Genomic DNA, 17,366 nt, shown 5'->3' on the forward strand with positions numbered 1-17,366 from the left:
TAAGTTGCTAGTTTACAGTTCTAAGGCTGTGAAAATGTCCCAATTAAAGCAAGTCTATAAAAATGTCCAAATTAAGGCACCAAGAAGAACTTACCTTCAATCAAGAAAGGCCGATGAAGTTCAGGGTTTCTCTCTCAAGTGAAAAGGCACATGGTGAACATGGCGTCTGCTAGCTTCCACTCCAGGCCTCTTGCTTCATGAAGCTCCCCCAGAGGCATTCTCCTTTATCTCCAAAGGTCACTGGCTGGTGGACTCTGCAGTTCTCATGTCTCTGCTGCTCTTGCCATTCTCAAGCTTTCTCCAAAATGTTTTCTCTTTTAAAGGATTCCCGTACGGTAATCCAGACCCACCTGGAACGGGTGGAGTCACATCTCCCTTCATTCAAAAGTTAATACTCACGTTGGGTGAGTCACATCTCTGTGGAGATAAACTAATCAAGTTTCCAACCTACAGTTCTGTATAGGGATTAGAAGAAACAGTTCAAATCCCACAAGACTGAATAGGATTAAAACATGGTTTTTCTAGGGTACACAAATCCTTCCAAACTGACACATATCTTATGGCAAAACTGTATGATTTATAAGAGTCCCTTCTTGCTTTGTGTCAGGAAAACAAGTGTCCCTGTAGGGTGCTTTCTACAAATAAGAGGCTTTGAGAAATGGGGCTTTCAGTTTGGCTGGTTTTCTCTTTTGCACAGGTTCAGGCATGGCCTCCCCCCACCAGCGGCCCCCTGGCCCTCCATCCGCAGCACCGTTCCAGGGTCCTCCACGACCTCCACAGCCATCCGTTTTGCAGCCTGGATCTCAGGTTCTCCCACCACCACCCACTGCATTGAATGGCCCAGGTGCCTCACCTTTGCCTCCACCAGCACACAGGCAGGATGGGCTCCCTGGGCCTGTGCCTCCCAGTGCCCAGTACCAGCCCCCGTCTCACCCAGGACAGAGCCTGGGCCCTGGACATCCTCCACAGCAGGGTAAGGAGGGCAGGCCTCGGGTTACCTAAGGGCACTGTTTTAGTCTATCAGCTACCAGAATACGGTATACCAGAAATGGAGCAGCTTTTAAAAAGGAGAACTTAATAAGTTGTAAGCTTACAGTTCTAAGGCCATGAAAATGTCCAAATTAAGGCACCAACAAGAGGTTATCTTCACTTGAAAGTTGATGAAGTTCAGGGTTTCTTTGTCATCTGGAAAGGCGTATAGTGACGTCTTCTAGCTTTCTCTCCAGGAATTTTTAACAGTTCCCTGGGATGTTTTCTTTCTTCATCTCCAGTGGTCTGTGGCTGCATGTTGGTTCTGGTGTTTCTAAAGCTTTTTCCAAAATGGTTTCCCCTTAAAGGGCTCCAGTAAGCAACCCCACCTTGAATGGGTGGAGACACATCTCCATGGAAACCATCCAATCAAAAGTGGCCACCCACAATTGGGAGGGTCACATCTCCATGGAAACAATGAAAGAGATCCCATTCAGCAATATTGAATGAGGATTAAAGGACGAGGCAGTGCTGGGATACACAACAGATTCAAACTGGCACAGGCACTCTTAATTGGAAATCCGTTTGTTCTTATGTTACCAAGTGTCTGTCATTTACTTTTAAGGAATGGTGTTTTTTAAATAGTGTGACAGGATCAAAGAAAGGGGAAACCACAGATATTCATCCTTATCTCCATGTAGAGAAGTATTCTATTTAATAAGATGAAAAATACAACACGTTTGAATGAACAACCTAATGTCAGTGAGCTCTCCAACTGGGGTTTGGAGTTATAATCATTTCTTTTTAAAATTGTTTTCAAGCAACCAGCTATGGCCCGCAGATGGCAGGTGCTCAACTCTCCTATCCAGGAGGCTTTCCCGGGGGTCCCGCACAGCTGGCTGGCCCACCACCACCCCAGAAGAAACTGGATCCTGACTCCATCCCTAGCCCAGTAAGTTCTCTTCTCACTCAGCTGTCTCCTTGACAGAGGGTCATTCTGCATTCATTATTCTCTGAAACTCTTCAGTTGGTTAGTATTTATTTGTTCTTTATCTTAGAAGTTAGAACATACCATCACGTAAGAGGTCTTGTGTGCATATCTGCAGGTCAGGGGTGCACGCGGGAGGGTCCAAGAGAAACAAACTATGTAGATTTTTTTCTGTATCATATAAACTTCACTGGCAATGTTAATCAATATTTAATGACTAATTAGCAGTAATAGTGTATCCTCTATAAGCATACTATTTTAAATAACCAGAAGACCCTTTTCAATATGGGTGAGGTGCCTGTAAGAATAAAAGTACAAAGTAGTTTTTGTATTAAAATTTGTTTTATGTATAGCTAGAACTAAAACCTAATTCTTCTCTATCCAAGTGATTTTCTTTGGAGGGTTCATTTTTAATGACTAAATCAGTAAGCTTTTATTAGATCATCGTGCTTCACAAACAGTCCTCAACTTTGCTTACAGCTGCAAAGATTTATTTATCATGTAGATTGCATGGAGGCTGCAGCAGCTGCAGATTGCCTTTAAGCTCTGCTGTACATGCCCTTATCATTCCAGAATCCAGGGTGAAGGAACAACCCTTGTTGAGGACATACTGTTCCCGTGGCAGTGGGAAAGAGGAAGTGTAGCAGAAACATGCAGTACCTCTTAAAGCTTCTACTTACATATGTTCTTTGGCAAAACCATTCATATGCTGTTGGCCAAAGCAACTCATGGCAAATCCTGGTATCACTGGGAGTGGGGATGTCTCCTCTTCCCTTGGGAGAAACTGCAAGTCTCATGGCAATGAGCAGAGATGCAAAATCCTTTTGAAATAATAATGCTTTGGTCTTTGTGTCTGTTCTATAAACAGGAGTAGAGACAGGTAAAAATAAACTAAAGAGCACAAAGAGATACTGTATCAGTTAACTTCTGCTGTGTAACAGACCACCACAGAATTTGGTAGTGTTGACTGGAGGTTATTAGGCCGTGTGGCTGGGCTAGAATATGTGATATCCTGGGCTTGTTCAGATGGCAGCAGCAGAGTTACAAGAGGGAAAGTAGGAATATTTAAGATCTCTTGAGGCCTAGGCTCGAAACTGGTACAATATAACTTATATTATATTCTCTCTCCCCCCAAAAAAGTTAGAAGACTATCCCAGATTTCAGGAGTAGCTGAGTAGACTTGGTCTCTTGATGGGAGAAGTCAAGTCACTTAGAAAAGGGCATGTTTATAGGGAGGGGTACAGTATGTGGATCACTTTTGTAATCTGCCACTTATTCTATATTGGTTTGAATATAAATTTGAAGATATGTCATAAAGTGCCTAACATGTTAGGAATTAAATTTAAATATACTTCCAGTGCCTTACTTGATAATCATATTGCCAGTCAAAACGTTCATGGCTTAATGTTATTTAACTGTTATTCCAATTAAAGAAACATGTATTTACATCGAGTACATTTCAGTTTCTTGTTTCAGCGCTTAAATATAACACCTGCAGAGCCTCTGGGTTATCCCACCTCATTCTCTAAAGTTCTAGCTTGTGGATCACTGTTCCCTGTCTCCAGTGCTATCCATGTTACTATTATTGGCAGTTTTAATATTCATGTATATGAACCTTCCATTTACCTGGTTTCTCAATTACTTGAACTTTATTTCCTCTAATGTTCTTTTCTTTCACCCCAGCTCTGCTTTCATGGTCTTATCATAGACCTTTCATTACTCATTACACCTTGAAAATCTCAGATGAAAGCATCTTCCTCTCCATCACATCTGTCTTTCCAGCTGATTCCTTTTAGGATTCCAATTTCAATAATTCTGCATCCCACGAGGACCTACAATCTTTTGATCTACCTACTACCTTTTCTCTGACTCATATCACCTCCATCTTCTCACTTCTGTCTTATCCAGGTTAGACTCCCCTCCCCCCCCAATCCATCATTATAATCAATTTCTTCCATCCTACATCCCCAACTCCTTTACCCTTCTTGCTTCACTGAATTTGTCCCATTTGGGCAAACCAACTTTTTGCCTAATCCAAGCCTGCACACATATTTCCTCTGACCTGGTCACTTACCACTCTTCTTCATCACTCTCCTTTAGCCAACTAGCTTCCATGCCTTTCCTCAAACATGCTAAGCATTCTTCTGCCTCCAGGTCCTTTGCACTTGATAATTCCTCTGCCTTGATGCTCTTCCCTTGGCTGTGTGCAGGCATGGCTTATTTCCTCATTTCCTTCATGTCCTCATTGCTCGTCTCTAATGTCCCCGGCATCCCCATCTACATTCCTCTTTGTCTACAGCACTTACCTGCTGTCTTACATAGAGTGTGGCTTACTTATACACTTGTTTACTTATAGTCTGTTTTCACTCTAGAATGTCAAATCCATGGAAGCAAGATTTCTTATTGCTCACTGCTGTGTCTAGAACAGGCACATAGTATGCACTGAAATATTTGTTGAATGAATGAATTTTAACAGCAAAAGCAATAAGCAGCGTATGCTGTGATTCAGCCAAGATCCTTAAAACATGCACACACAAATCAGCTCAGCATTTATTTTTATCAAAAAAATAATGGAATAGCCGTGCCGAGTGGAGCTTATTTTTGTTCTTATACCAAAATGACATGCTTTTGCCAATTAAATAAATTCTTCCCTCTTTCAGAGTACCCAACATTGAATTTTTACTATCAAGAAACTTTTTCAGGTTGTTCCTTGGTCCTTGCTTTTTTAATAAAATAGAATATTCTAAGCATAAAGGGAAGACAGTAAAAGAAAAAATTCTACTTTATTTTTCTTTTTCAGTTTTAATAATGTTAAGAGAACATATGTTGTTTAGCAGGTTTTAATGAAACTTCTTATCTTTCTTGGCCCTATTAGTGATAATTCATTTCAGAATTTCGTAGTGATATTGTTCAGAAAGAAAGATGAAATTGCATTTACTGAACTCCTGTTATACTTCAGTTGTGAGCTACTTGTTTACTATAATCCTTCTGGATGGAGGTGTCTATAGTTTGAAGATAGGAAACTGGATCACCATCGAAATTCATCCACAGAAGTGTTAATTAGCAGTTGAGTGTTTCCTTTTCCCCTCTTTCTCTCACAACTTCAGTGTTCAAATCATTTTGCTTTAACAGGCTTTCTTACATGTGCACACATATTTTTATTTGTTTCTCCCTAACTTCATATTCATTTATCTCTAGATAATGACTTTCTGTTTTTCCTCTTTCTCAGATCTATTTTATGAACTTTATTCACAGGATATTAGTGTGAAAGTAACTCTAGTAACACACCTTCTGAAGAAAAAAAATCTATACATTTTAAGGTAACTTTGGCATCAAGAATCACTGCCTTTGGCATCTGTTCTCTTTTAGTTCAGAGTCACAAAAAAATCTCTATTGAAATTTCTATTTATTGTTTTATCTCTAAGCCTGTTTTGCAAAAACATGTATTTGAGGCAAATATAAAAAATTGTGTATATACATTGTAATTACTGGAAAGGTGATAATATTTTCTGCCCCTTTCTTTGTTGTATTCCAGCTAAGATGTGGATTAGTTTGGAAAAGGAATTACAGCTTCTATCATTGTTTCTTTGGACAATGCATTCTAAATTGTAAATGGAAAACATCAAAATAAACATTTTGAAATTATAGTCAGTCTACTTGAAGACTGAGAGCTGTATATGGTCAATGAGTGGATTATTATGGCTTTTACCTGGCTTTCATATTTGATTACTTGTTGGTTGAAATGATTAAAATAAATGTTGATAATATAAAAACTACACCAATTTTTAATGAACCAGATTAACTTTGTGGTCTGAAATACTTTGATTTTTATGTTTACCTATTGTCTCTGCCTATGGTAGCTTTTAGTCTCATCTGTGTCATACAGAATTTATATTTATAACACATTCTATATCCTTGATTTAATAAGAACTTTTAAGTCCTATGAAATTAGGAAGGCTGAAAGGTGCAGATTTAAAGGCAGACCAAATCTATCTCTGATAGTCCTTAAAACTTCTCAAGGCCAGTTGGGGCCTGGATTGGGTGGGATGGGAAGGAGGTATGGGAAGGTAACATTTCAAAGTTGAGGAAGGACAATTTTCATACTATTTGTAATTTTCATTAGGAATGTATAAATTCTGCCATCCTCCAAAATTTCTTATTCCAATCTGGACACTTTTCTTGTTTTTTCCTATTATCCTTTTCTTATCCCCTTCCTTTGTCTTCTCCTTGTCTCTTGTTTTCTCTCCTCTCTCCTATGAAGGAGAGAAGCAAGGGAAGGGAGAAGATCGAGAGGAAGAAGGAGATGGTTATTTGGATTCCTTGTTTCCATCTTAATTTCATAGTTAGATTGTCTCATTATTTTCAATCCTAAACAGATAATTTTTAAATTTCTTCTATTCTTCCTCAGTAAGTGTTTGTGGGTGCGCGGGTGGTTCAGTGGTAGAACACCTGCCTTCCATGCGGGAGACCCGGCTTCTATTCCTGGACCATGCACCCCCCCCCCCCAAAAAAAAGTGTTTGTATTAGAAAAATATGAGATGTTTCAAAGTTAGAGGACAAAACTTAGGGACTTTTGATTCTTTTGATTGCTATGCAATAGATAAAAACCTCAGGGGAACACTTTATACTGTTTTTCTCTTAAATTTCAAGGAGTAGGGCTGAGGCATGGGGGAAACTTGGAAAAGCCAAACCTGGAGATCAAGAGTTACTTGAGAGGAACAGTTAAGAATTTGTTAGGTTTCATATTGTATCTTCTGAATTTAATGATTTTAAGCCTTGTAGAGTTTTTTTCTTTAACTGCAAAAACTGTTTTCTTTTAAAAAGTTGTTTTCCAGTGCCTGCCCATGTTAGAAAAAAAGTTCTCAATTTTTTTCCTACCAGAATTTTTTTTTAAATGCTTATCTTTTATCCCAATAAGTAAATTGATTAAAAATGAAGCTCTTTGAAGAATTTGTGTCAGAGCTCAGGGTATTATAGTAAAGAATGTGGAAATTATTGGTCTAAAATGATGAAAGTAAAGAAAGATGGAACTGAAAACATGGTTGATTCTCAATGAGAATTTGATCTGAAATGAACTGAAAGAATTGGGAAAATGCCTATTTTTTTCTGTATATGAATTATAAGAGAGAAAAAGAGTAAACTCCTTGAACTGAATGTTGAGGACAGCCTTAGCTAACTTTAGCTTGCTCTTAAATATCTTATCAGATCCAGGTGATTGAGAGCGACAGAGCCGCCAGAGGGGGGCAAGTTTATGCCACCAGCACCAGAGGCCAGGTTCCTCCTCTGGTCACGACAGACTGCGTGATACAAGACCAAGGTATTTATTTTCAATACTTTTGGTGGAGATAACATTTTCTGATCATGTTTTTTAAGCACATAGACTGCAGATGCCTTTCCCTGATGCCGTCACTGATGGGGAACCCTCGGCAGCTGACAGTGAAGACCAGTTTACCATTAATCGCTCAGTATTAAGAAGATACTGACAAATGAATTCTATTCTCTGCTTGTAGAGATCTAGAGAGTTTCTGGTGAGCTCTAGTGCAATGTATCAGTCAAAGAAAATATTCCATTTGAGTTTATGAGTTTAAATGAGTCATACCCTGTTTTGGTTTAATTTACTCACAGCACTGTGGAAATCGAGCAGGACAGCGTGGGCAGAATGCTAGGGGTTTGAGCAGCAGACCTATTTCTAGTCCCAACAGTTTTTCAGTGGTTCTTTGAAAATTGGGGTTCTACTTTCCGGCTTCTAAAATGGGATGAGGTGAGGATCTCTCTCTACAGCTCTGTCTCTTACCTGCTGTCGTTTCAATATATCTGTCAAACCTCATGCAGGCTTGATTGTCCCAAGAATATATTACTCTATCATTTATGGCAAATTAAAATTCAGCCTGGTGATGTCTGACATCTGAGATTCTGAGTATGCTATTTAAATGGATGACGTGCACCATCAAGATACAAGCATTTGAATATAAACCAACATTTTGACTCTTCTCAGAGTTGCTCGGGCAGCCAAGTGCAGTTGGGGATCTCTCTCTCTTCTGGTCCATCCTCTGTGTTGCCTTCAACCCTGTCCTTATAAACAGGTAGCACAGTGAGGTGGTAAGGTCTTTGGGAGCTTCACAGACCCGCCCAGGAATCCAGGCCCATCCCTTACTATCTGCGTGAGCTTTGGTCATCTTACCTCAGAGCCTCACTGCACTTTCTGTAAAACGTAAGGGCTAAGACCTGAAGATTCAGCATAACGGTTTTGAGAGTGTCCAAGTTGTTGCATGTATTAGTACTTTGTAAAGATGGTAGGTGACTGAGTATGTACAGGTATGCTTAAATATAAGGACTATTTGTAATATAATGTGAATGTGCGTGTATGTGTGTGCACGTAAGTATACTTACATGTATGTAGGGGGCTTAACATGTGGAAGGGCTCGATACAAATTGCAGATGATATTGTGTGTGTGCACATAAGTATACTTACATGTGTGTAGGGGGCTTAACATGTAGAAAGGCTCGATATAAATTGCAGATGATATTATTGTTATAGGTATTAGTATTAAAGCATAATTCAGATTACTTTGTTTCCTATTCTAAAAATTATTTCTTTGTTCCCCATTACCTACAGTATCAAATCCATAGGGTCGAGCTAATTTTTAAAGTCATTGTTGACTCACAAAAATGGCAATTTCATTTCAACCTGATGGCAAGTGTTACATAGAAGTTTGTTAAAGAGAGCATGAAATAGGTACTTTGCAACCTAAAGAATGTTCCTCCCTAGTTTCGTCTTGTACATCTTTCTTCCTCGCTTATCTGCCTCTGTCCTGCCAAACTGCTCTCCTTATTTCCCATGTCTTGGAGTATCACCTTGTGACATTTTCTTTGCAACAGACAAGAGATGCTTTCTTGTTTGTCATTGTGTTCCCGGGGATTCACCTTGTACGTGGAACATAATAGTTGCTTAATAAATATTTATTAAGCTAATGTACTTAGAATATATAACTCGTACCCCTTTGCCTGGGAAACTTTTAGTTCTTCCAAACTCAATTTAAAATTTTTCTTTGAAATCGTTTCCAATATCTTCTCCCATAGTGCTTTGCATATACTCCTATTATAGCCCCCATCATGTTGTGTTTTACTGTGGTTTGTGTCTGTTTCTCCCACATTACTGTGAGCTATCAGGGGCAGGGAGCCATTTGTTTATTCATTTATTCATTCATGCATGCATGCATTCAGTAAATATTTATTGAGTACTTATTATGTGCTAGGCCTTTATGCTAAGTTTAGGATTAATAATTTAATTTGAAATGTAATTAAAATACGCTTTTAAAATGTATTTAAAATATCGACTACTTTTGAAACATTCAGAAATTCTTAATTTTTAATTCCAACTCCATTCACTTCTCCCCTCTTATTGATGACTATTTCAAACTCCTCAAACCTGTAACATCACCTTTCCTATCTGATGCTTAGCTACTCTTACTTCCTGCTTTCTTAGAATACTGTGCAATTAGAAGAGGATGTCTGTGTATTCGCACATGAAATCCTATCTGCAGTTGCCTTTTTGCTATGATTTCCTGCTTTGTAAATGAGCTATCTGTGCTCCTGTGGAAAATCCCCTTCTCCTAAGCACTACTCCAGTATATTGCTGTAGTAATTCTCCCTTTGTTCTCTTATATTATTAATATGTTTTTCTTCACAGTATGATTCTCACCTTTATAAAAAGTCAAGCTTCTCACATCTTAAAAAATAAAATTTTTTTTTGACCCACTTCCTTTATCAGCTACCTTGGTTTCTTTGCTCCTTTCTGCAGCAAAACATGAAAGAGTTATTGCTTCCATTCTCTTTTAAATTCATTCTAAGCAGGCTTTTGGCCCCACCATTTTCAGGGTCTCCAGTGACTTTCACATTGCTAAATCCACTGGACATGTTGATCTAGGGGCAGCAAATTGGGGCAGTTGGTCATGCCTTTTCCTTGATGCACTTATTTCACTTGATTTTCAGAATGCCAAACTCCCCTTGTTTTCATCCTTCTCAGTCCTTTGACTGTTTTCTCCTCTTCCTCTGACCTATTTAAGTCAGAAAACCCCAGGGCTCAGTCCCTGGTTGCATTCTCTTCTCTGGCCACAGAAACTCTCTTGGTGAGTTAATCTAGTTCTATGGCATCAAGTATCTACATGCGTGAACCTCCCAAATATTTCTCTTCTTCACATTTCGTACATTGTGCTCATCAATAAGTCAGTCAGTATACCTGCAAAATATACCCATACACCTAGCTGCTTCTCAGCACCTCTCCTGTTATCGTGGCTGCCTCCTACCGCTGCTGTTTCTTATCTGAATCCTTCAACTGCAGGAGCCTCCTGACTGGTCTCTCTAGTCTTTCCTGTTACAGTCCACTCTCAAAACCACAGGCAGATACATGTCAGATCATGACACTCCTCTGCAAAAGAATGAGAGCCAGAGGGTTTCAGATGGCTTCAAGCCTCTGCTTGATCCATCCCCCCACCCCCAGTTGCTCCTCTGAAGTCAGCACCTCTTAGTGCACGTGTTTGTGCCATTCCCACTGCACCGGTCTCTGCTGTTCTCCTAGGCCAGGTCCGTGCCCGCCCCACCCTCGTCCCAGCCCACCTCTGCTTGGGTAAATTCCTTGCCTCCATCATGTCTTTACTCAGTGGCGCAGGCAGGCACTAGGAATCGAACCCAGGTCTTCGACATGGCAGGCGAGAACTCTGCCTACTGAGCCACCGTGGCCTGCCCTCAGTGACACCTTTTTAATGAGGCCTACCCTGTAACTATTTAGAATTGCAGTCATCTGTATTGTGAGCCATTGATTGTCCACCAGGTATGGACTTGTGTGTGAAGATTTATCAATATTATCAATATTATTTTTATCAATAAAAATATTTTAAAAAAATTGCAGCCATCTGCCTCCTATCACCTGATACCCCTTAACTGGCTACGCTTTCTTCCTAGAATGTATCTTGTCTAATATCCTATATAATTTTCTCAGTTATTAAGTTTAATAGTAATTGTCTATATCCCCTCATAAGAATGTAAGCTCCACAAGAAAGCACCTAGTGTAGTTCCTGAAGCTTAATAGATACTTAGTAAAATTTGTTTGATGCTCAAGTTCTTTCAATCATAATATAATTTTATTTCAAAAATTATTTTAGATAAATTATTCCAGTGATTCAGAAATATCCTTTGTGCTATACATATTGTTTTAGCACTCATGTATGCCATGAAATGAAGATGCTTGGCCCCAAAACCTAATATATACTAATCTCACACACTGAACTCAGGGAGTTTTTAAAATTTTTATATTAATTTTTTTTCTTAAATTATTCTTTCTATTACAAGTGCAATTTTCATTTCTAAGTTCAATTTCTAAACTTAGGGAAAAATGGAGTAAAATTTGATAAAGTATCATTTGCTGCTATGAAATGGTGTATATCTGCTTACGTTTCCCATAAGCCAAGATGTATTGTAGAAGAGAACTAAGAAGAAATGATAATGATCCAAAAATTTTATTCTTTCATGTTTTTATGACTCTTGGTTTTATTTCTTCAAATAAATTAAAACACCTTTGGAGTCCGTGAACTGCTTGTATTAAGACCCTACTTACGAAAAAATAATAATAATAGTTAAGAACATCTCTCTTTGTATCTTCTCACTAGAATTTAGGTTGTTTTATTTTGCAAGCAATTATTACCTGGAATATAGATTGTAGAATTACACAATACTACTTTTATGTTTTTAGAAATCATGAAGAAAGATTTATAAATAAGGTAATGCATTATCTAGAAGTATCTTCATTATATTTAAATATTTTAGGCAGATGTTTTCTAAGCGAATTCTAATTGCGTACCTTTGGACGTTTCAGGCAATGCTAGTCCTCGGTACATCCGTTGCACAACCTACTGTTTCCCGTGTACATCAGATATGGCTAAGCAAGCTCAGATTCCATTAGCTGCTGTCATCAAACCCTTTGCCACAATTCCTTCAAATGAGGTAAGAATAATTTATAATAGTGGTTTGATAATTTACCAGTTCCAAAACTCTTTTTTCACCATTATTTCATTATTTTCTTATATGTTATTCTGTATTATAAACAGAAAATAGGTATGTTTATATAACATAAAAACACCTAGTCATTCCATTTGTTAGGGAAAAAAATCTGACCAGCTTTTTTTTTGCATTCTGTAAAAATGCATCCATACAGAAAATGTAGAATATTACGTGATAGCAATACCGTCATGAGGCCCTTCTGCCCTACCTAGGTGAGCACTTTCCTTGTAACTCAAACCCCTTTTTAGAAGTGGCATATTGCCCTCATCCAAGACAGTGACCTCGTGCCGCTTCCTAGTCGATCTTTCTCAGAACTCCCGTTCCCCTCTCCCTGCAACCAATAGTCTGAATTGTTTCCACCATGGATTTGTTTTGCCTATTCTAGGGCTTCATATAAGTAGACTCATACAGTATATACTCAGCATAACATTTTGAGAGCATTCACGTTGTTGCATGTATTAGTACTTTGTTCCTTTTTTTATATTGCTGAATAGCATTGCATTGTAGGATATATCAGTTTGTTTATTTAATCTTTTATTGATGGATATCTGACTGTTTCCAGATTTGGGCTATTATAAATAAAGCTGCTATGAACATGCTTATACAACTCTATGGACATATGTTTTCATTTCTCCTTGGTTAATACCTATGAGTATATTGCTGGTTCCTGAAGTACATGTTTGTTTATACAACATATTTCTTATAAAAAGGGGATGTTTAGAGTCATATAACTCACCAGAAGGAAAGTGGAAGGTTAAAATCTGGGAATGGATAACACAGTGCATCTTGTGGCAGTCCATATCTGTGATTAACTGTGCAAATATAAAAAGGTTCTTTTGTGACCTAGAACAAATGTATGACACTATTACAAAGAGTTGATAATAGAGGGATATATGGAAAAAATGTAGTTATTGCAAACTATGACTATAGTTAACAGCAATATTTTAATATTCTTATATCAACAGTAACGAATGTACTGTGTGGAGATAAGGAGTATGGGAAGATTTGCGTTTTCTTTTTTCTTTTTTTATTTCTTTTCTGGAGTAATGAAAATGTTCTAAAATTAATCATAGGGCTGTAAGCACAACTATGTGATGGTACTATGAGCCAGTGATTGTATACTTCAGATCGTTTGTATGGTGTGTGAACATCTCTCAATAAAATTGCAGTAAACATACAAACAAACAAACAAAATACCTGCCAAGCCATTCTCCAAAGGAGTACCTTTTTCTTTTCCTTTTCTTTCTTTTGGGGGTGGGGGGTGGGGTAGGGCTGTGCCTTTTTACAATCTCTCCAAAGTTCTAAGAGAGTTCTAGTTGCTGTATAATCTCTTCAGCATTTGGTGTTGTCAGGTTTTAAAATTTTTGCCATTCTTATGGGGTGTAGTAATATACATAAGAAATAAAATATCTTTTATTTTAATATTTATGCTTTGAACACAACTTATATTTGAAAAGTTACAGTTAATAATACAACACTCATGTACTTACCACCCATCATTAACTAAGTGTTAATATTTTGTCATATTGAGATCTTTTTTTCAAGAATTGAAATTTTATAGCTACATATGAGGCACCTTTTATCAGGGCCATTCCTCTCTCCCTTTTCTTCTATAGAGGCAAATACTGTAATGAATTTGGTATGTTTCCTCCTTACATATTGTTTTTTTTTTTATGGTGGGGAAATTGTTTTTATTTTGTATGTATCAGTGTAAATATCTTGTTTGCCACACTGTATTATACTTTGCAAGAAGTTATGAGATCTCTCTTTTCTTAGAACAAATGTGAATCTACAATAACTCATAATTAAAGCTTAATTTTAAAAGTACAATATATCTTCCAATTGCGTGCTAAGTATTTAGTGACAAATTTGAATAAAATATGTAACATCTATACAGTGAAAAAACTACCTTAAAAAGTACTTTTTTTTAAATACGTACCATACCCCCACCCCTCCCTCTCATTATCACCAGCATTTCAGTCTGCTAAATTTATTTTAACATTTGTTCCCCCTATTTTTTATTTATTTTTAATCCATATGTTTTACTCATCTGTCCATAAGGTAAATAAAAGAAGCATCAGACACAAGGTTTTCACAATCACACAGTCACATTGTGAAAGCTATATCATTATACAGTCATCTTCAAGAAACATGGCTACTGGAACACAGCTTTACATTTCCAGGCAGTTCCCTCCAGCCTCTCTGTTACGCCTTAACTAAAGGTGATATCTATTTAATGCATAGGAATAACCTCCAGGATAACCTCTTGACTCTGTTTGGAATCTCTCAGCCATTGACGCTTTATTTTGTCTCATTTCTCTCTTCCCCCTTTTGGTCGAGAAGGTTTTCTTGATCCCTTGGTGCTGAGTCCCAGCTCATTATAGGATTTTTCCCCCATGTTGCCAGGAAGGTCCACACCCCTGGGAGTCATGTCCCACGTAGAGAGGGGGAGGGCAGTGAGTTTGCTTATCGTGTTGGCTGAGAGAGAGAGGCTACATCTGAGCAACAAAAGAGGTTCTCTTGGGGGTGACTCTTAGGCCTAATTTTAAGTAGGCTTGACCTATCCTTTGTGTGGTTAAGTTTCATATGAACAAACCCCAAGATTGAGGGCTTAGCCTATAGCTTTGGTTGTCCCCACTGCTTGTGAGAATATCAAGAATTCTCCACTTGGGGAAGTTGAATTTTCCCCTTTCTCACCATTCCCCCAAGGGGACTTTGCAAATACTTTTTTATTCACTGTTTAAATCCTTCTGGGATTTATCAGGGCATCACTCGGGACAAACCTACAAAATCTCATGCCCTACTCAAGGTTCCATGTACTTATTGCGTTCAGTTAGGTATGAACTTAAGTTATATTAGGAAATGCAGTAGTCAAAATACAAATTTTGTACCAAATAAGCATTTTTTTTGCTTTAGTCTCACATGTAAGTTAAAGTTTTAAAATATTAATTACCATCTATTTTTAACCTGCATTATTGACATTCCTTTGTTCTTCCTCATGCAAAGCATTTTTAAATTTGTACATTTAGTCACTATCATACAATCTAGGCATTCCTAGATTATACCAACTCCGTCTTTAGCGTATACCTTTCCTTCTGATTTCATTCGTGCTTCTTACGTGTATTTTTATATATTGACGTCATATGAATGTATCAACAATAACAATAGCATTGTTTTGTGCTTTTTAAAGAATGAATTACTTTTCAATAAGTAAAACATAAACATTCAAAGGATTGAAAGAGTATACAAGGAAAAATATCTTACCACCTTGACTCCCCCCTCTATAGACAGCTCTTACCTGTTTATAATTTCCTCTAGAAATGCAATATATGCATATTCCAGCATGTAAGTATCCATTCTTTTAAAAAAAGTACCTAGATGAATGATAGTACACTATACACATTGTTTTACACTTTTCTTTTTTCACTTAATGTGGCTGATATTCCTTCCTTGTCACTACGTCCAGAGCTGCATCGTTCTCTAAAACAGTTGTGTGGCAGGATATATTAAGTAATAAGACAAAACACTATTGAAACTGTACCTATCAACTTCAAGATGCATACAGATTTCAAAAATGTAAAACTTTAAAAATATGAGTCCTAAAATTGAAGAATTTGTTAACATAAATGTGTCTGAAAGACTGTTTATCTCAAACTGATGGCCTAGCTTCTCTTAAGGGTGTAGCATTGTCTCGGATGAATACTTGCTATCTCGCTTATTTCTGTGCTGAGTCTTTCTACTGCGATCTGTTACTTCATAAGCAGCAGAAGAGAACACTTCTGTTTTGAAATGTATATATATAAAATACATTATATATATATATACATTTCATATTTATAAAATACATTATATATATTTATTTTATATGCATATATAAAATATATAAATAAATATATAAATCAATGCACATATAAAATACAGTGTTCTAGGCAGCACCTCTATTATGTATCAATATGGGATTCTTGGACTTTATACCAGGGAGCAAAGCCAGTTTTGGGTACACCTGTTCATGGCAATGAGTTTGTATGGATTTTAGCTACAAACTAGGAGAAGTCTCTCCTCCCTGTCCCTGCCCCGTATGGCAGATGACCTGTGTCAATTATGCATGAAACAGAGCAAATGCATCAGCTGTTCACACCCCAAAACAGAACCTGTAACCTTCTCCTGCTTGCCATTTAGTATTAACCACGAAATTAACATGTTCCTGAAAATAAAACCTGGTGTTTACTTTTTTGGTTGAAAAGGCTTTCAAATATTAGCCCAATTCCACACCCTCAAAAGCATGTACACATTTCATACACAGATTGAATGTGTATAATTTCTGTTTTCCAAAGTTGTTTGTGTTTTAATCAAATGCTGCATCCCCACCAGCATGAGGTTTCCTTCAGTGAAAACCTGTGCTTCATTTTAGACTCCTTGCCTTCCAAGGGCATGAACAGATGAGCTTAGAGTGGTGGCTTATTTTTGGAATCTGACTTGGGGAGAATCTTTACTTGAGAAATTAACACACTGTTCTGTTAATGTTGTTAGAGGCTCTGCATACTGACCAAGTGCATATATTTTGACATTACATTTTCTCTATTCATGTCTCTTTAAAGAAAGCCCTTCTTTTTTCCTTAGACCTTTGATGACTAGGGTTACTCTGAATCTATTTTAGGAGGAAGTACTGTCCCTTGTATGTCACTAGCTTCTGGGTGGAATGAAGACATTATCTATTTAAAGAAATGCATTTACTTTTGTTTATTAGTCAAAATAGTCTTGGATGTAAAAATAAAGACTGGGAAAGGGAATCTCTAGTATCAGGAAGAAGTCTCTAAAGGGTGTGCTCTCAAAAAATGTCTTTTTTGTGTGTGGTGAGGGGATGGGGGTGGGGTCACAGTTTAACTGGACCTTAACTTGAAAAGCCACTAACATTTCGGAAATATCATCGCTATGCTACACCAACCAGATGGGTGGAAGTGTGTATGCTACCAAGTATGTGAGCATCCTTCACAGACTTTCCTTTTGTGGTGTCCTTGACACCATTCGGTGTGTGTTTACTTCTCACAGGATGGAAACTTCTTAGTTCTTTTGGTTGTTTTCTGACCTCTAATATTGGGGTTAGTCAAAGCTTGGTGTTGGTGTTTCCTCCTTTCTCTCTTTGTACTCCCTATCCTCCTTAGAGACTTTATAAACTTTGTAAATATCCATGTACCACTATTGCTGCTACTGATGAAAATAATAATAGTCAACACTTACAAAGCACTTCTGAGTTAAACACTTTTTATGCATGTTCATTTATATAATCTTCACATCCATCCCTATTTTATTATCCCTATTTCAGATATAAGGAAACTGAAACAAAGAGTCAGGT

The 17,366-nt window shown here is 37.5% G+C and overlaps 1 protein-coding gene across 2 annotated transcripts in view; it reads left to right on the forward strand.

Moving 5' to 3' along the window:
• The window catches only part of SEC24D (SEC24 homolog D, COPII component), a 137,537-nt gene that overhangs the window by 31,475 nt on the left and 88,696 nt on the right, over nt 1-17,366 (forward strand). For both annotated transcript variants that reach the window (XM_077142443.1, XM_077142442.1), the window contains exons 5-8: nt 698-973; nt 1,791-1,921; nt 7,163-7,274; nt 11,829-11,956. In XM_077142443.1, the coding sequence (XP_076998558.1) occupies nt 698-973; nt 1,791-1,921; nt 7,163-7,274; nt 11,829-11,956 (647 nt within the window). The remainder of the gene's footprint in view (nt 1-697; nt 974-1,790; nt 1,922-7,162; nt 7,275-11,828; nt 11,957-17,366) is intronic.

This window comes from Tamandua tetradactyla, chromosome 24, assembly GCF_023851605.1.
Source record: "Tamandua tetradactyla isolate mTamTet1 chromosome 24, mTamTet1.pri, whole genome shotgun sequence".
In the NCBI taxonomy this organism is placed as follows: Eukaryota; Metazoa; Chordata; class Mammalia; order Pilosa; family Myrmecophagidae; genus Tamandua; species Tamandua tetradactyla.